At 48.0% G+C, this 20,719-nt stretch overlaps 1 protein-coding gene across 13 annotated transcripts in view; it reads right to left on the bottom strand.

Moving 5' to 3' along the window:
* Rimbp2 (RIMS binding protein 2) overlaps positions 1-20,719 on the bottom strand; it is a 198,614-nt gene that overhangs the window by 5,944 nt on the left and 171,951 nt on the right. For 7 of the 13 annotated variants that reach the window (XM_063271095.1, XM_063271096.1, XM_039089127.2 and 4 more), the window contains 6 exons: positions 19,036-19,746; positions 17,515-17,629; positions 10,497-10,681; positions 9,570-9,738; positions 8,025-8,128; positions 6,415-6,486 (listed from right to left, as the gene is read on the bottom strand). In XM_063271095.1, the coding sequence (XP_063127165.1) occupies positions 6,415-6,486; positions 8,025-8,128; positions 9,570-9,738; positions 10,497-10,681; positions 17,515-17,629; positions 19,036-19,746 (1,356 nt within the window). 13 annotated transcript variants of the gene reach the window in all.

Below are 20,719 nucleotides of genomic sequence, written 5' to 3'. Positions count from 1 at the left end.
AATGCCCACAGCCATGGTTACTCTCGTAGTTCCAATGCCACCTAGGGAATGGTGCACAGGTCACCAAGGCCCTCAGGGCCCTTCCTGAATGGAAGAGTTATTTTGTTTGAGTTGAATGTTGAAAAGATATCAACTGAGAGAAAATAGCCATTTTTAAAGAACATTTTTGAGCAACAAAATATCAGACGCATACATCCCATCACAGTGATATAAGACACAGACGCCCTCCAAATGACTAATCGTGAAGCAACAGCCTCTAGTGAGATGGAGTTAAGTGACACAGAACTCAATGTAACACTCATAAGGATGTTCAAGACAGACAGAGCTGAAGAAAGGAGGAGGGGGGTATGATATGAAAGGAATCCGGGAGAAATGCTGAGGAAAACTCAGTCTGAAATACTGGAAATGAGAAAAATATAGACAACTGTGAAACCTCTGTGGAGAACTCAGTGACAGAATAGACTGAGGAGAGGGCACAATATCCGAGCCTGAGGACGAGGTGACAAAAATGAGGTGATCCAGCAAGGCCGATGACAAACCACAGAACTACACTGCCTACTTCAAAGACACAGGCGACACCAGACTAAATCTACAGGTTTAAAGGTACAGCACGAAGAGAATCTGGTTCGAAAGCCGGAAAACACATTCAAGACTGATGAACAGTTCTCCAGTCAGGGAGAAAGGCTCATCCAGACCACAGAGACAGACCAGCGAAGAACCTCCCCTCAGGTTTTATCAAAACACTAAACACACAGAACAAAGAAAGGGGTAGTAAAAGTAGCAAGAGAAGACCAGGTTGTAAGGGCAGGCTCCTCCGCATAACAGACTAGCCTGGTGACACTTTTAAAATCAGGATGGCTTAGAAAATGTATTTCAGGTTCTGAGAGACAGCTCTGCCAGCCCGCACTCCTATAATTAAAGAGTAAAAGACTGAAGGAATTCGTGACCACCAGGCCAACCCTATGGATAATATCCAAAGGAATCCTTCAGTCTGAAGAGAAAACCAAACCCACCCCAAGACTCTGAGGAAAAACAAACCACACTACGTTAATACTAAGGAGAGAAACCCAAGTGACACATCAAGCAACAAGATGGTGGGAATAAACAGACAACTTTCAAGAACTCTGAATTTAATGGTCTAAGTTCTTTCAATCAGAAGACACAAGTTAATAGACGAGATTAAAAACAAAACAAAACAAAAAAAAAGCCAGACAAGAACACATCTATTTGTTGCTAAAAACAAAAACAAAAACAACCCAAAACAAACAAAAAACAAAACCCAAAACCAGCACCTCTCCAAAAAATGCCAACACTACCTTAGGGTGGAGGGTGAAAAGAGTGGTCCAAGAAAGAAGACCCAGAACACAAGCAGCTGATGCTGCTCTAACATCTGACAAAACAGATATCAAACCAAAGGTACAAGAAAAGAGAGTGAAGGCGACTTGGTACTGATAAGGGGAGCAATCCCTCACGAGGACACCCCCATGCTGAACACATGTCCGAACACAGGAACATCCAGTTCTACAAACAAATGTCACCAGGATGTCCCAGAATAACCCAGCACAAGAATAGCGTGGACAGGTCATCCTGACACCAAAGCAGACTGAATTTAAATGGCATCACAGACCAAATGGATTTAATGGACCCCTACAGAACATTCCATCCAACCAACATAGAATCTGTATTGTCCTCAGAAGCCCATAGAACTTTCTTTAAAATAGATTATATATTACACACAGCAAGTCTCAACAGAAACAGGGAACCAGTCCCTTGCGTCTTCTCTGATCACAGTGGGATAAGACTACGGATGGACAGCAGATAAAGCCTCGAGCATACGCAAACTCTCAGATTAAACAACACACAACTGAAAGAGGAATATGGAAATCACCACATTCCTGTGATCAAATGAGAGCATACCGTACCAGCACCTCTGGGACACAACAAAGACAGCCCTAGTAGGGAAGTTTACAGATACAGTTCCCGCCTACATCAAGCAACGAGGTCTTCAGTAAACAGCTTAACAAGATACCTTAAAAACCCAGAGGAGGAGGAACGTGTCAAATCAGCAAATGGAGAGAAATAATCAGATCAGGGCAGCAGTGAATGGAATGGAAAAAGATACAGAGAATGAGCAGAGAGTTGATTCCAAGAGAGAAGCAAGATTCACAAACCCTTTGCCTAAGTAACCAACAGAAAGAGAGGGAAGACCTAAATTAGAGAGGAAAAGGGAGTCATTACAATAGGCCCTACCGACCTTCAGAAAGTCGTCATTACCATAAGAACTGTCTATTCCAATAAGCTGGAAAATCTAAAAGAAATGGATACATTTTTAAATACATTATGAACCACCAAGATAAACAATTTAATTGGATCTATAATAATCAGTGAGACTGAAACAGTGGTTAAAATCTCCCAACATTAAAAAAAGAAAAACAAAAGTCCAGGTCCAGGTGGACTCAGCGGTGAATCTTACCAGACCTTCAGAGAAGAGTAAGACCAGTGTCTCTCAGAATATTCCAGAAAATAGAAAAGGAACATCACCAAGTTCTTTTCACAGAGCTAGTATGACAGAGAGGCCAGAAGCCGGCAAATATTTAAGAAAAAGGGAGTTCAAATCCCAGCAACCACATGGTGGCTCACAACCTTCTGTAATGAGATCTGATGCCCTCTTCTGGTGTGTCTGAAGAGACTGACAGTGTACTTATATGTAATAAATAAATATTTAAAAAAAGAAAACTAAGGAAAATTCCAGAACAATTTCCCTGCTGAACACAGACGCTAAAATTCTCAACAAAATACTTGCAAAATGAATCCTTCTCACACGTTAACGAGGAGATAGTAAGGAAGAAATGAGAAAATCGGGGCTGGGGATTTAGCTCAGTGGTAGAGCGCTTACCTAGGAAGCGCAAGGCCCTGGGTTCGGTCCCCAGCTCCGAAAAAAAGAACCAAAAAAAAAAAAAAAAAAAAGAAATGAGAAAATCAAGCCCATTTAGTACATATGCGTGTATGTGTATATGCGTACACATGTGCACGTCTATATTCCATGGTCAATGGGTTAACAAAGATCATTGACCATGACCAAGTTGGGTTTGTTCCAGAGATGCAAGGACTACTCAATATATGTTAATACATAGCATAAGTTAAATTGGGTGGATATTGTCAGGGACAGAAATCACACGGTCAACTCAATAGATGCAAAAAAAAAAAAGGTTGTTGACAAAGAATAACATGCTACATGTTGGAAGTTCTGAAGACACTGGAAATAAAAGGAGCGTGATGTCTCAGCATAGCAAAAGCTGTGCACGACAAACCTACAGCCAGCAACATACGAAATGGGAAAAGACCTGGAAGCATTTCCATTAAAACCAGGATCAAGGCAAGGGGGTCCATTACTCCAGCCTGTATGGTGTGGAAAGTCTTAGCTAGAGCAACAAGACAAGAGAAACGAAGGTGTTTGAATGGGAGAGGAAGTGGACAGAGTGTGAGAGACCCCAGGGCTTCAACAGGAAACTCGGCACTGGTGGAAGAGTGGCTGAATGCAAATTAAAATGCAAAAATTACAGTAGCCTTCCCGACATGTGTGTGCTCACACACACACACACACACACATGTCTACATTCATGTATGTGCACAGATATTCCATATCAATGGGTTAGTGATTAAAACGGATTTAGTAAACTAAATCAGTATCTCTATATCAGGAAGATGGATGTCTACCCTGTGTAAGTAGGTCTGCTACTGAAGTGTGCTACTAACATCTGTGGCGAGTCACAGCCAGCTACCCCACGAGAGTTATTCAACATTGTTATGACAGTAAGACAGAGGTGACAACTGTTAACAGAGACAAACCAGTCAGCATTTGGAGCAGTCAAAAGAATCAGCTGATGACAACTGCTACAAACCCACTCAGTCCACGGAGAACACACACATTCCCAAGGTGCATTGTGTGCAGTCAGTGACCATCAGCTGCAGCCAAACCTAGAAGCACAGGCCCGTAACTCAGTCATCGGGAGGTCGGGGCAAGTTCAAGGCCAGCCTGAAGGGCATAGGAGACCATGTCTCAAAATTAAAAAGCAAACGGAAGCCCGGGATGAAGAACAACAGGAGATCCATAAATTCTTAAGAATGATTTAAAGACATATAAAAAATAGAGTAAGACGGTTGGGGATTTAGCTCAGTGGTAGAGCGCTTGCCTAGCAAGCCCAAGGCCCTGGGTTCGGTCCCCAGCTCTGGAAAAAAAAAAAAGAAAGGAAAAGAAAAAGGAATAAGAAACATCTGCACCTTCTGCTAGATGACAGGAAGTGTATTCCCTGTCCCACAGACCTAGTTTTCCCTGAGCCTAACCTAAATATGACAAAGGCTTTCTCTGTTAAACAAGAATTCCGGGGTTGGGGATTTAGCTCAGCGGTAGAGCGCTTGCCTAACGAGTGCAAGGCCCTGGGTTCGGTCCCCAGCTCCGAAAAAAAAAGAAAAAAGAAAAAAAGAATTCCAAGTTTGCAGCAGGGGCAAGGGTCACTACAAAATTATTTCCCCAGAGCTATTATAAAATATAAAAACAGAATGCGAAAAAGCAGAGTCAGGAACCGAGGTCCGTGTAATCCTCCATACAAGTGGAATTTAGTGTCTCTGCTATGAGGCAACTTTCTTTAAAAAAATATTTTTATTTTCATTTGTGTGTGCATGTGTATGTGTGTGTATGTGTATGTGTGTGTGTATGTGTGTGTGCATGTGTATGTGTGCATGTGTATGTGTGTGTGTATGTGTCTGTGTATGTCTTGTGTGCATGTGTATGTGTGTGTGTGTATGTGTATGTGTGTATGTGTGTATGTGTGTGTGCATGTGTATGTGTGTGTATGTGTGCGTGTGTATGTGTGTGTATGTGTCTGTGTATGTCTTGTGTGCATGTGTATGTGTGTGTATGTGTATGTGTGTATGTGTGTGTGCATGTGTATGTGTGTGTATGTGTGCGTGTGCATGTGTATGTGTGTGTATGTGTGCGTGTGTATGTGTGTGTGTATGTGTCTGTGTATGTCTTGTGTGCAGTGCCAATTGAGGAGGACAGAAGAGGGAGCTGGGGTTATAGGCAGATGTGAGTCACTGGGGATGGGTGCTGGGACCCAACCGGGATTCCTCTGTAAGAGAAGCAAGGCTGTTAAGCTCTGAGCCAGCTCTCCAGCCCCCAAACAGGTTTTTAGAAATGATCTTTATAACGTTCTAACTCAGGAAAAAAGTAAACAAAGCCACAAGTTGGAAAATGACAAAGAGGCATGATATTGAAGGAATAAAGAGTAACTGTTTCCATCCCTTGTAGTCACCATCCAAAGAAGATGACCTGGGACGTCAAACTCACAGACCAACACTGCTCTCAAAACTCAAAGCTAGAGAGTAGACGGTGACCTAGAGAAAGACTTTGTCACTCGGTGCACGGAGATGCGCCATTCCCACTAAAACCCACAAGGGGGTGTGGCTCTCCCACCCAAACCTGCCGTGAAATCTGAGCAGCTCAGGAGAGGGTCAGAAGCCTGAAACCCTGAATGCCTGAGGCTGCGGGAGGCGGGGCCTCTGGGGCCATCCACAGTTACACAGAGAAGCAAGACTTCCAGTTATGTTCAGAGGGCCATAGCGGGATGGCCATGGGGCGTAGCCAGAGAGTGGCTAAGGGGGTGGGGGTGGGGGCATGCAGCGGATGTCCAGTTACAGAAGCAGGAATTAGCCCCACCTTGTATATGGCCTTGCTTTTGTCCCAGAGACCATTAGACAGCTGCAGAACAGGAGATAGGCACTATGAGGGCACCATGGCTGCTACAGGCAGTGAATGAGCAGAGGAACGACACTCTAGTGTCTGGCTGGGGGTGGGGACGGGGGTGGGGCTGTGAAACCCGGGCTGGTCCACCTGTTTGTTTTGTTTATACTTCCTCTTCTCCAAGAAAGAAAACCCACCACCCAGGCCATAAATAGCCTAGAAAATTAAATTGTTTTGTAAATGTTTGGACGGTGGCAATTTTGTGTTTGCCTTGTCTACAGTTTGTTAGACACAGAAAAATACTATAATTAGTAGAGTGCGATAAAAGACCGACTGTAATGGCGGCTTCCTTCTCTCCCTCCCTCCCTCCTTCAGTCTTCCCCCTTTTCGTTTACTGTGCCCCCTTTCCCTGCGCCTCCTTTCTATTTTTGAAACAGGATCTAGCCACATAGCCCAGCCTTTCCTTGAGCTTATAATCCATGTGTCACTTTGGCCCCCAGATTTCTATATTACAATACAAACGGGAACTTATCTCGGGGAGGCAGTAGGCAGGCAAATGCTTTGGAATGAGACATATTTGGCTCATGTGTTAATTTAAGGGAGCGCTCAAACGAGGGATTGGAACCCCCAAAATGAACAGCATTTTTTTTTTTGATGTTTCAAAAACTTACGTAATAAAACCCGTCTTCATCGATTTCACCAAAAACAGTAATAATGTCTCCTGTGCAAAACAGAAGTTCAGCCTGCGAAGACGAAAGACAGAGCTAAGAGCATATTGCAACATGGGAGGGGTTGTACAAGGCCCTGGACTCTTCCTACCCTTGGGGAAGTCACCTGTCTTTTGACTGTGTCAAGATGCAGGGCTGTAGGGTGCAGAGTGGAGGGGATGGAGGGGAGGGGGCTGCTCAAAGCTGAGGGGTGGGGATGTTTGTTTAAAGGAGAGGGACTGGGGGCGGGGTCTGTGCTGAATAAGCCTGAGAGAAAGATCAAAGGTCATAGCCACCTCCTGGTAAGGCCCAGAAAATCAAGTAACTTTACCACCTGGAACATGTGGGGGGAAACACTGGAGGACCATTGGCAAACACCCTCTCTGCACAAGAAAGCCTCCCAACTCCATCAATTCAATATCCATCTGTTAAATGTCTGCTGAGCAGCAGATCCCAGGGTGGGGACAGCAGAGGATGTTGAACACAAGCCCCGGTGTCCAGGAGTCAAACTCTCCTCCTGAGGCCCTTCAGACCGCAGAGAACCAGGAGCGTGGCTGTGTCTCTCAGCGTTAAGCGTGAAGATACGGTTCAGCAGGTGTCACTAATAACCCATCCCAGCCACGCTGCGTGTGAGAATCCAGATCAATCTGGTTTGAGGACAGGTGACTCTGGAGGCCAAAAACCTCAGAAATGCGGCCATATTTCTGAGGTTTGTCCTTGTTTCTGATCATCTTCTGCCTTTGTGCCATAGGGTGTCCTAGAATACCAGCCCTCCCTCTCATCTTTCCCAGACACGTGAGGGATCGCCAGTCACGGTAACTTCTATCTCTCTGCTAAAAGGGACTCTGCATTGCCATGCCCAATAAGCGTGGGTCACAGGTCGCTCTTCCAATAGTTCTGCCGGGAGACGTGGGGGATTGGCTACCATAACTGTCCTTGGGACATCAAACACTTGAGTCACACCCAGAGATCATCACCAAGCTTCACATAGGCCAGGTGTATTTTATGCTTACAGCTCCATGGCACAGTTTGGAAACCAGACACCCTAATAGATGAATGGGAACACAATGGAGCAAGTGGACCATACTCTGGAATAAGGCCTGTCTGTCCTCTCCGTGGTAAACCTGTGCTACAGTGTGCTATGTCAGGATGACCACCCGAGCTGTGTGGGAGGGGGTGGGACAGTTGGTGAGTGTGGCTACAAAGGGCTGTTGCTCACTTATCAATGATTTCTGGGGTCTCTGCCGCCATCCTTGGACCTGGACTGACCATGGGTAACATGGACCTGGGTTTGCTGTGGAGTGGCTGGTCACTGGCTCTCCCTCTCTCTCTCTCTCTCTTTTTTTTTTTTTTTTTTTTTTGGAGCTGGGGACTGAACCCAGGGCCTTGCGCTTGCTAGGCAAGCACTCTACCACTGAGCTAAATCCCCAACCCTGGCTCTCCCTCTCTACTGTGCTCAGAGAGGAGCGGGACTCAAAGGCTCATGGCCTAAGTGTGGTACCCATAAAAGCTTAGCCAGGAAGCCATTGGTAGTAGTTCCAGGTCAGCATGAAAGAACAACTCCAGGCTGGTACCTCAACGTCCACGTTAGGGGAGCTTTCCCGAGGGTCATAGTCGTAGAGAGCCACCATTCTCCGTGTGGGTACAGAGTGACCCCGGCCGCTTCTTCTACTTCTCTCTGCAAAACCATAAGAACTAGTTATGAAAATCCCCAAGTTGGGGTAACCCTTACTCACTACCCAAAAGTATGGGCACCACTTGCTAACGTCCCCAGCTTGGGTCAACTGTCTCAGCCTCCAATGTTCATGGGTGTTTTTTTAGACTATTCACTTTCACAGTGCCATTCTCCCTGTGTCCACCATGCCATGGGGTTTCCGTCAGATAGGGGACCTCCTCCCAAACTAAGTCCAGGTAGTCTGAGGTATTAAGTGGCTATGGCTTGGGAAAGCCTAGCAGGAGCCATTAGGTTCTGGAAGAGAACCACAGCTATCCTTTGAATTGAAACCTGGCTAGAAAGAAGGCGGAGGCTCTTAAGACTCAAGAAGCTAGGAAACTTACAAGGATTAGGACACTCCAAAGTTTACAGGACTCACAAGATCCCCTCCCCTAGCTTCTAAAGCTGTGAATAATTGCGAGAGAACAAGACTCTGATGGAGCCACCTGCTAGGGGCACAGGAGCTGCAAGAGTAGTTTTGTTGAGTGGTCACACATGCTGGGATGGCATCTCTTTGAGACACCCAGAGTAGCATGGCCAGGTCACAGCATTGAATCATCCAAGGCACAGTTAGCATTATGGATAGCACAGGCAAAACAATGCCTCTGATGGCCTGACTTTGGGGACAGGCTAATTAATCATGGTGTATCTTGGAACAAAATAGATAAGCCTGCTCAGTTTCCATTTGATCTATAGGGAATCTCAGAACATCAACCAGTTTCCAGACCTGCGCCAATTACAAATCCTAAGCCCTTGAATGAAGAGAAGGCAGGTTCCATGAGGAAAGGCCATGTTTCGACAGTGACTGGTTTCACTGTTAGCATTTTCCCATCCTCCCAGGTTAGACCTCTGACCTTTTATCAGTGTAACTGTACACTGGGGAGAGGGAATGCCCATCTGGAGCATTTGCCTCCATCAGATTAGCCTGTGAGCAAGGCTGTAGGGCTTTTTTTTTTTTTTTTTAATTGATGATTAATGTAGGGGTGGGGACAGCCCTGTGTGGGTGGTGCCACCCCTGAGCAGGTGCCTCTAGGTTGTAAAGAAAGCGGGCTGAGCAATCCAGTAAGCAGTGATCCTCCCTGGTCTGTGCCTTAGGTCCTGCCACAGCTTCCCTCAACGATGAAACAGAAGGTGGAATAAACCCTTTCCTCGCCAAGTTGTTTTTAGCTGGAACGTTTTTCCAGCACAGAAAGCAAACTAGAACGAGTCAGTGCACAAATACCTGGGTTCGTGAATGTCCCTAAAGCACACAGTTGTAGTGCAGTACTGGACTGCAGAGTACGTTTTTAATCCAACAATAATGGATAGCGAATCCAAGAACTGGGCACTCAGAGGTGCTGGGGAGCCTGGGCTTCTGGGGGCCTGCAAAGTCTACATGCAGCAGAGCCCGAGGGACCACGCTCACCTATTTTCTCCACGGGTGTGTTCAGAGGGAGGAAGCCTTGTCTCAGCAGCTGGTCCATCATCTCCTCATCATCCGCATGGATCTCGGAGACCATGTTACAGGGAATGAGGCCGAGCCTGGCACAGGTCTCCCCACGGTAGAAGCCATCTGCGTCTTTGTCTCCATATACCTGGAGTCACGGGGGCGGGGGGGGGGGAATCGGAGCATCCGATATCCCGGCTTAGCCCCACGTCAGCCCCACCGGAAGCAGAGTGCATAAAAACTGCCGAGAACACACTTTTCAAGCCCCACCCCTCACCTGCATCGGTCATGGGCCAGCTGGACCCATGACCGTGGCTCCTCCCCTTCTCTCTCTCCCCTCCCCTTTGTTGGCTCCTCCCCTTCTCTCTCCCCTCCCCTTTGTTGGCTCCTCCCCCTCTCTCTCCCCTCCCCTTTGTTGGCTCCTCCCCTTCTCTCTCCCCTCCCCTTTGTTGGCTCCTCCCCCTCTCTTCCCTCCCCTTTGTTGGCTCCTCCCCTTCTCTCCCCTCCCCTTTGTTGGCTCCTCCCCTCTCTCTCCCCTCCCCTTTGTTGGCTCCTCCCCTTCTCTCTCCCCTCCCCTTTGTTGGCGTGCTAGCCTGAAGTTTAGGTGTCAGATGCTTGAACCTCTGCGTTTCAATCACTGGCTCAGGGCTGGCAAGCCTTAAGCACAGATCGTGCAGTACACTTACTTTACCTAGGAAAAGAGGCAGTGCCTTCGCCTGTGTGCCCTACTGGATCGTACCCATACCTACGCGCACACTCCTGCAGGCCTAGGTGTGGCGTGTGTACTGCATGCTCAGTCATGTCACAGCCCTTGAGGCCAAAGGTCTGCTACTGCCCATGTTTGCACAAACCCCTCTCTACAGCCAGTCTCTGTCCCCTGTCCCCAGGCACCACAGCCGTCAGTACCTTGATGATCTGTCCTTCTTTGAAGGGCAGCTCCTCTTCGGCAGCATCCGGGTTTGGGGACATGGTGAGCGGGTCATAGTCAAACAGAGCAACGAAGATGCGGGCCGGGAGCTCCTCAGCACCGGGGTCCGTTTCTGACTCGTCATAGAAGTCTGGAGAAAGATGGTCTCGCCCCGTGTATTCATCTGGAGTGGGCAGGGAACAGAGCACAGGGATCATGTGACCCTGGTGGAACAACGCGGGTACAGTGCATCTGAAGTGCATCTATGAAATGGGCAGCCCTGTGCATTCCTCTTCCTCTGTCTGGGCTCAGCACGGGGCCAGAAATCCGCCAGAGATGGGATAATCGAAGCGGGTGATTACTTCAGAACAGCACGCCAACCCAAGCCATATTGTGAGCGAAAGCCGTAGAAGGAAGAGGCCTTGCATAGGTGTTTGGTCCCCTCAGAGTGCAGATGGGCCCCTCATGAGATGCCTCTTGGGTCCTCAGCAGGACCCAAGGCTAACTTACAAGGTTATTTACCTTTCTCACACTTCAGAATTCAACATGGCCGACAATGACGTTCTCCCAGCTCTGAATGTTTAACCAGCAGCAGATACACCCTCCACGGAAGGAAATTAATGCTTTCTCCGTATCTAATCGTGATTATTTTTTGCATCTAATGTACTAGTGTGTGTGTGTGTGTGTGTGTGTGTGTGTGTGTGTGTGTGTGTGTGTGACTTGATATATCACAAGGTGTGTGGTTATCTAGCCATACCTGCAAGACGATCGCTTCAGATTTCCTCATGCAAACACTAAACTTCATAATAACCCTGTCCCTTAAATAAGATTGCAAATAGAACCGTGCTTCCACCTTGAATACTTTTTTTAAAAAAAGGATTTATTTCTAATTATGTGTAGATTTGTGCACGTGAGTACAGGTGCCTTGGAGGTGGGAGGTGCCGGGTCCTCTGGGAGCTGGAATTATAGGTGGTTGTGAGTATCCTGATGTGGTTTCTAGGACCAAACTCAAATCTCAAAATCCTCCTCTGAAAGATATATATATATATATATATATATATATATATATATGTGTGTGTGTGTGTGTGTGTGTGTGTGCGTGTATGTGTGTGTGTATGTATATAATTTTAACTACTGAACCATCTCTCTAGCCATCTCCTACCCCCACTCCATCTTGGACACTTTATTTTTTTATATTTATTTATTTATTTATTTATTTATTTATTTATTTATTTATTTATTGGTTCTTTTTTCCGGAGCTGGGGACCAAACCCAGGGCCTTGTGCTTCCTAGGTAAGCGCTCTAACCACTGAGCTAAATCCCCAACCCCCATCTTGGACACTTTAAACAGTGCCAGGGCACTTCCGGTACATTGTCGATGCTTGGCTGTTCTACAGTTTCCGGAGTTGAGGAATGAAATCTTTGGTACAGGTGAAAGTGCTCTTCAGATTTTTTTTTAATAACACATTTTTTAAAGATTTATTTATTTTGTGTATGTGAGTACACTGTCACTGTCTTCAGACACACCAGAAGAGGGCACCAGATCCCATTGCAGATGGTTGTGAGCCACCATGTGGTTGCTGGGATTTGAACTCAGGACCTCTGGAAGAGCAGTCAGTGCTCTTAACCCCTGAGCCATCTCTCCAGCCCTTCAGATATTTTCTATCTATAGTTGCTCAAATCTGAGAATGTGCAACCTGCAAATACAGAGGACAATTACACACACACCCATGCGCACACATACACACGCGCACGCACGCGTACTCTCGTGCATACACACAGATATGGGCATGCGTTTCACAGAGAGGGAGATGACAGAGAACTAGTTCTCCACCTTCCTGATGCTGTGGTGACACTTTAATTCAGTTCCTCATTTGGTGACTCTCAACCATAAAATTATTTCCACTGCTACTTCATAGCAGTCATTTTGTTACTGTTATGAATCATAATGTAATTATCTGATATACAGGCTATCTATCTATCTATCTATCTATCTATCTATCTATCTATCTATCTGCTATGGGACTCCTATGAAAGGGTTGCTCAAACCCCAGAGGGGCTGAGACCTGCAGCTTGAAAATTGCCACAATATAGGCTGTGGCCAGTTGGTCAGAAACTAAAACTGTCAGGAGGGAGAGAAGCTTGGGAGAGCAACTGGCCTGACAACTGTCTCTAGATGTGACTCAGGGGGTGACATAGGTGGACAGAGAACACCAAAGAGGTGACTTCTTTCACTCACCAAATAGTAGTGATTTAAAGAATCACACCTGTACTACAGAGTGGCCGTCACCCTCGATCTGACGACCTTTTCTCAGACCTCAGTTTTTACCTGTCGTGTGTCAGAAGATCTAAGGGGGAGTAGTAAAATATTCCAGATTTTAAAATAAGGCAAAATGAGAAACTCTGGCTCGATACTAACTCCCTCATCTTTATTTCTGTAATGCTATCTGTACCTCAGGGTACCAACCACTCAAACCAATGACTTCTTGTCCTGGAATTCATCCCTTTCTCAGTCATAAACATACTTTGAAGGCTGGGGAAATGACTCAGAGGTTAAAAGCACTGGATGCCCTTGCGGAGGACCTGAGTTGGGTTTCCAGCCCCCACATGGAGGCTCACAATTTGTAGTAACTCCTGTTCCGTGGGATCTGTCGCCCTCTTCTGGCCTCGTCAGGCACTGCATGCACAAGGAGCACACACATACATGCAAAAACACTAATAATAGTCATAAAGACCAATCTTAATTAAAAACATGGTATGTGTGTCTCTAAATAGTATTCAGTAACCCTAAAACCACAAAATTTTTAAAAATGTCCTTTAGCAACATGAAAGGCTGATTTTTTTTTTTTTTACATTGGCGGGGATGTTATTGAAACCACATGCCATAGGCAATCTGTTGCTTCGTGATCCATTCTTGTCTTCTGTGGACCTTTAACTTGACCATGGAACCCAATTACCTACAGCCTGTTGATTGCTTTTCACTGTGGTTTTGGCAGGAAGCGCCCTAAGAACTCCAACAGTCACTCTTAGAAAATGTGTGGAATCTGGGGTGGAACCCGTGGGCAGCCATGAGGCCCCACTTTGGATCTATCGGGGTTTGCAAGAGGAACTCGGTCCCCTGTCACAGGACTAGTTGGCGAAGTTTCAGCTGTAGAATCAGCCCAGGGATGGCAACTTCTGAATGCGTCTTTGATGAACATTTGCTGTCTCTGGGTTCTCCGTGCTTCTTGGGGTTGTATTACATGGCTTTGCTGTGGACAGCAAGACCTCTGTGGTCAACAGTGGAGTCTGGATCTAGGAATGGAGGCCCGCGGTCAACTCCTGGAAAATGCCTGTTAAGTCATCCGAGGCACGCAGGGACGCCTTCGCTCACGAACAGCTTATGCACCTGATGAAGTGGGAATTTCTTGTTTCTTTGGAAACTTGCTCGTGTCACGTGATGTTTTTCTGAAAGCCATCTTCTGAGAGGATGTTTTGCCGAAGCAGACACGTGAGAGAGCACGTGATTTTTTGATGGAGCGGACGCTTGGGAAGACGGGCGCTATGCAGCGCAATGCCTCGCTGGACTTGGCTGGTCTTCATTTCGTAGACAGAGACACATCAAAGACCTTCTCATGGCATTCCAGTTGATTCTGGAACTTTCTGCTGATTCATGCAGATTCGCTGGAGCCTTGCTGTTTCTGCTGGATGGAGCTGCTGCTACTGATGTGTGTTCGATGTTTGCTATTGAGCTGGACTGCTGGTATCCTGACCGAGAAGAGTGGACTCACCCCAACAAACTACTACTAAACAGGTCCCCAACTCCCTTTTCCTATTAACCCTCTCTCTCCCCAATCTCTGGTCCTTGGGTTAGAATAGAGCCTGGAGCATTTAAGAACCCAAAATGAAGTAGGTTTTGTAAGCCTACAACCCGAAGTAAGCTAAATGTCTGATGTCATCTACAACATGCACCAGGTTCCTTGGGTCCCTCCGCAGGGAGGGAGTCTCTCTTGGTCTTAACTAGTTTTCCATTTTCAACATTTTCTGTGGATGGTGGTTGTGCTGTGTTTCCCCAAACCACCAGGCAGACAGGAAACAACCAGAGAAAGTTCAAATTGATTAGTGAGGTGGACTACATTACACTCTGATGCAATGTAACCATTCATTTTCAGAAAACTGACACACACACACCCCACCCCACCCCACCCCACCCCACCCCACCCGGAGGCCTTGCATTTGATGGATAGGTAGTAAGATGAACACAGAGACCAGAAGTTACCCAGGAAAAAAGATAATCACAATTGAATATCTAAAATACTAACGGCTCTTTTTTTTCTAAATGTTTACTTTTATTTATTTATTTATTTATTTATTTATTTATTTATTTATTTATTTATTGTTCTTTTTTCCGGAGCTGGGGACCGAACCCAGGACCTTGCGCTTCCTAGGTAAGCGCTCTACCACTGAGCTAAATCCCCAGCCCTACTTTTTATTTTATATGTACGTGTGTGCACCGTTTGTATGTGGAGACCAGAAGAGGGCATTGGATCTCCGGGAACTGGAGTTACAGGTGGTCGTGAGCTGCTACTTGGCTACTAGGAAATGAAATCCAGGTCCTTTGCCAGAGCAGCAACTTAACCACTGAGCCATCTCTGCAGAACCTAGTTGCTACAATTTTAACATGAAAAGAGAACTAAGGACCAGAGGAACATATTTTCTGACCCCTGACCCCAGGTTATTAGTCACTGGCTCCTTGGACCATGTGGCTGGTGTTCTTGGTGAGTGGTAGACCTATCACATAGATGACCTATCACATGGATGATCTCCCACATGGATGACTTATCACACGGATGTTTTCTTTCCTGTGTTCACAGGCACGGAGGTTTGTCCTTCCACACACGGGCACCCCGTGCAAAGCCCTGGGTTTAAGTTGTGCGTCTTGCACAGGTTCCTGAGTAGCTACAAGAATGAGAAGTAAAGGGAGCTGCCTGGGCTCATGCTCTTTTAAGTGTTAAGATGAAAGATGTGATCTTTGTTACACAGCATTACTCTCTCTTTGGTGCCAGCTACATGCATGCCTGCGGCCTCCTGGGTTCTTCACCTTAAGAATCCAGACAAAGCATATGTAAGATTCAATGACAAGGGTCCCAGTTCAGACAGTGAAGGCTGTCCCTGGCTCTCAGGGACAAGGACATCTGACATGCCTGTGGGCGTGAGATGTCCCTGCCTTCTTGTGCAGTCTCTGACTTGCTGTACCAGTAGTGTTAAGTTCCTGGCTCCAGAAATTGGAGTAGGAAGCCCATCCTACCTCCACAAATGACATCTCTCTCAGTGATTCTCAGAATGCCCATTATTGCTTATGGATTCTCCGCTCCGGGGATGGAGGGGCTCACAAAAGCCAGTTTATTTGACCTTGTGAGTGATGTCTTCTTCTCCAGCAGAACTGTGCCCCCCATTTATCATAGGAGAGCCCTGAGACTGGACAGCCAACCTGCCTAGCAGAGCATGAGCCGAGCCTCAAGTGCGCTGGCCCTGGCTCTCAAGCCTCAGGACAGAAGGCCCACAGAACCGAACAGAGCCCAAACCTGGTTCTGCTCACTTTGTCAGGGACGGTTGGATGGGAGCACAGAGCTGCGGGTTGACCTGCTCCCATGGGCTCAGTGGTGTCCGAGTCTGGCCACACCCAGCCCTCACCATCTCTTTTGTTTTACTAAAAACAGGCTTTGTTTTGTCGGTGGGGGATCTTTTTGGTTTGGGGTCTTTTTGGCAGTGTGAGGTTGGCTCATAGTCTAATACTTAAGCCTCATCCCCAGTTGGTAGCATAACCAGCTGAAGATGTCCAACATTCCATGACACCTGTACTGGCAGACAGATGCCGGGTGAAGATCCGAGAGATGCGAAGGAAAATGCGTCCCTGCCACTGTAGGAGGGAGACATCCAGAAGGGGTTCCTCCTGCTGTTTGGATTCCTCTTGGGGGTGGGAGAAGAATGGTATTCCAAAACCTCTTGCTTGCTGTGGTTTGAAATCTTTCCAGTGAGGTCACCTGAGCAGGTTTCCTTCAGCTCTGAAAGGATGAAGCTGGTTTTGTCTGCAGCCACTTCTGCTTGACATCCCTGCTGGTGTGTGTGTGTGTGTGTGTGTGTGTGTGTGTGTGTGTGTGTGTGTGTGTGTGTGTGTTTATGTGTCTCATGTGTATCTGTATGTGTGTGTGCGTGTGCATGTGTGTGCCTGTATGTGTGTGCCTGTATGTGTGTGTTCACAAAAGCCTGATTTATTTGGCTCTTCCCCATCCCTGTTGCAAACATCACTTAGAATTGCTGATTCCATGTCAACAGCATGTGGCCTGGGGCCACCCTTAGCACAGGTTGGTGACAACAACCCAATGACAGCCTTTGGGCACCACTAGCTGAATCCCAAATGGTTTATACAAAAAGGAAGCACGAGTTTCATGAAGTAGACAAAGAAAATGGAATCGGGATGGGTGACGAGGGGAAGGGCCAGTGGTGGCTCAGAAAGGGGACATGTGCCGTGGGGACACATCCAGCTTCCAGATGTTTTCAAGACCTGCACCAATGTGGCTCATGCACATCGATGGCCCTATACACCTAGAGCACATCTGGGGTATACAGTCAACTCAGCATCTCTCTCTCCCCCCTCAGGAACTTACTAACACGCATCTCTGAGTGCGTCTATGACAATAGGTCCAGAGAGGATGTAGCAGGAGGAGCTCTGTCATTCATGTGGGAATGCGGGATTCGCCATCCCTGGAGCTCTGGTTGATGGAGTAGGAGGCGAAAGGACAAAGCTAGCAGACAAGGTATTTTGTTCTCTCCTCTCCCCTCCCACATGGTGGCAGTCATGAGGTGAGCCACTCTCCTCTTACACGCTCCCTGGCATGGTGGACTGAACCCCAGCACTGAGTCCCATTGTCCTTTTTCTTGGGCATTTTTCATCAGGGCCAAAGTCCCCCATGATCCCAGAATTGTTTTTAAATAGGTGGTGGACAGAAAGTGAACGACACAGATTGGACCACTAACCAATGGATGGAGCCATCGGCCTATGTCTCTGAGGACCTCCGCCGCTGTGCGAATACCTTCGGCTCACATGCTCCATCCGGTCTCCTCGTCCCATCAAGGCGGAGTTTCCTAAAATCTAGACCCAGAAGAATACTGTAGTTAGATGTCATCCATCATTGGCCTCGGGAGGAAAGGAGGAATTAAAGCCAAATCAATCCGGATTGGAAGCGGAAGCACTAAAGGCAACTAAACGTAGCTTTTAACTGAGAGGTTAGCTGAGCAACCTGGGGGAGAAGTTAGCCGAGCCCAGGACCCCATTTTCTATATCCAGGTCCCTTCCGGACACACCACAGCGAGGGCTGGTGGTAAAAATGCGTCACAGGAGAGAGCTTTTGGTCGGTGCCATTGCTTCTAAAGCCAAATCCTTTGAACCAAATTGACTATGGTTTACAGCTCAGGGTCTTTTACAGGCAAGTCTTCTCCTGGTTTTGCTGTCCACCCCCAAGTGTCACTAGCGGAAATACACTGCCAAAATTCCCAAAGTCTGTCACCGACAGAGGAGGGTTCTAGACACTCGGGATTGCCCGTGTGCAATCAGTCTCAGTCATGCACCGTGATTAAACTGGGCCTGAACAGGCCTCCAGTCTAGAGATGTCTACCTCTCATTTGAACTAGAGGTCAGAACTGACCAAAGGAAAAGGGATTGCTAGAAACAGGCTAATGGAGATCATCCCCAGGCCACAGGAGCCAGGGTGTGTGAGCCTAAAGCCGTGAGTGAGACTGGGTGTGGAGGGGTTGCAGGCAGTGCCCGGTGTGGACAAGTCACAGCGTGCGTGCATAGCTCAGAGGGAGGCTTCGCTGCCATGCTGGTGGCCCACCTGTGTGCCCGTTGACAGTTGGGGGCGGGGCAGATGTTGCAGAAAGAATACAATTACAGAGACGAATGAGGCCTCGGATGAACCCCTGCTCTGTGGTAGACACAGAGGGGGTAAACGATTGGGGAGAGCAAAACATTGGAAACAATTTACAAAGAGGAGTTTCTTGCCTAGTTATTCTCCATATTTTTTTAAACAGTTATAGATGAAAGCCAAAAGGAAAAAAAAAACAAAAAACAAAAACGTAAAAAGCCCAAACAACAAAGGCAAAACGCCTTTGATCATACCAGCAGTCCCCCGAGTCCATAAGGATCCTTTTTTGGGGGGGGTTGTTGTTTCCTGAGTTCAGATACTCAGCAGTTCAGCTAACCCTTAATTAAAACTTAGATTCAGTTGTCCTTTAAGTAAAGCAGCCGAGACCATCGCCGATTCTGTTGGGAAGATTGTTATTCCAAAGCAAGGAAACCTTTGGGATGATCAAGCAACCGAGAAGCAATGGGGACCGAAGAAATTAAAAAAAAAAAAAAATGCAGGGAAAAGAACCAAAGAGAGCGGCCCAGAGAGTCCCCCGGATGCACGCCAAAACCGGAACCAAAGGCAAAACCAACAAAAGGATGAGCACGGATTGGTTTGGCAAGCGCGCGGGGAGGATGGTTACTTGACACACCAAAGGGCCGTCTGCCACTCGGGGAGGAGGCTGTGTGAGACGCTCAGCTGCCCTACTGTCGGGCATAGCTGGGCTTTTCCTCCAGACACCCCGAAAATCTTCGTGATCGCTGGCCTCGTCCCAGCCATCCCTCCTGGGCACGGGCCTCTCCGGGCTGGGCTGGGTGTCATCGCTCCTGATGACGTCACTGGGGTCCACCTGCTCCCCAAAGTCCTCTTCGATGCTGCTTTGTCGGGTCAGCGTCCTCCGCCGGGCCAGCAGGGGCCTCGGGCTTCTCCTACAGGGACAGTGACCAGGGCCTGGACTGCATTTGGCCGAGGTGCTCCTGAAACTAAATCGAGACTCTTCCTCCTCACTGCCACAATCCAAACCACTGTCCGGGCTCCTGGTGGCCGAGCGGCTGAACCGACAGCCTCTGTCTTCCAGAAAGAGGTCCTCCATATAGATGCCTGGGCCCCTGTGCTCTGCAGGGAGCCAGGATCCCTGTAGGACCGGATGTCCCCAACAGGACCGCGCTGGGCCACGCTCCATGGCCAACAAGGCCCTGGCTCGGGAGGACCCCATGCCCTGCCTGAGCAGCGGCTCGCCGTGCTCCGCGTCCTCCTCAGCTACCTCAGGGATACTGAACAGTCTCTTACTGCGGTGGGGCTGTTGGGGGAACTCGGGCTGCTCCAGGAAAGCACCTTCCAAGCTCCTAGCCTTATGGTATTCCTTGGGGACAGCATGTGTGAGAGAGCGGTTGTATGACCAGACATGAGGCGGTGGAGGAAGGAGAGAAAACACACACAGAATTAGTCTTGGCAGCGAGGCAGGCGGGGCAGCGCGAGGCAGCCTTTGCTCGTGGGGACCTGCGGCATGCCTGCTGGGGCTCTGGGATGGAGCAGATGGGTCACGTGGGGGTTGCGGAGCACAAGGGGGGGGGGGCACACAGATGAGCCAGCGGGACGTCAGAGCAGACGCCATGCGAGTGAGCCAGAGGAGGAAACAATACTCCCAGGCCCTTGCGGGGAGTTTTGCAGAGAGTGAATTTTTCTGCCACCACGGCTGATTCCCCGAAGCCCAAGGACAGTCACCATTGAATGCCAAGTGTAGTGGGAGGTGGCCCCACATTGTCCCTCTGGACTGGTCCCTTCCCAGCACTTAGCACCCCAGATGACCCCAACTCATCACTCCTTTAACTAGAGCGATAGTCAGGGGGAGGAGCTTAGTTCTTGAAGCACGCCTGTGATCTGCTGAATGTTGCCAAACAGACCCAGTGCCTACTTGGTGCCTACAAAGGACCAAGGCCCTCTGACTCCACACCTGAGATTTACCACATCTGGCCCATCTGGTCTCAGCGCCTGGCAGGGAGCTGGCTACTCTTGAGATCACTACATAAACACTCCTACATTCAAGTCTTAGCTTGCCCCTCCACAGGTACCATCCTCCGCTAGATCCAGCCCTCAGCCATCTTTATCCAAAAAGCATATTTTGATGCCAGCCACTGCTCTGTACAACCCTTTGAGGAGATGTGGCCGACTCTAGGAAATCTGTTCTTATCCCGTGCTGAGATCTGGGGGTGCATTTATGATGGGTGCCCATGAAGATGACCTTGCCAGCTGTCCCCCAATGGTCTGTGGGACACCTAGCACGGTCTACTGATTGCCTCTGCCACTACCCATGAGTGGGTGGACACAGGACCTGC

This window comes from Rattus norvegicus, chromosome 12 (genome assembly GCF_036323735.1).
Source record: "Rattus norvegicus strain BN/NHsdMcwi chromosome 12, GRCr8, whole genome shotgun sequence".
NCBI lineage: Eukaryota > Metazoa > Chordata > Mammalia > Rodentia > Muridae > Rattus > Rattus norvegicus.
The sequence above is the reverse complement of the archived record's forward strand: the minus strand, read 5'-3'. Positions and strand labels throughout refer to the sequence as shown.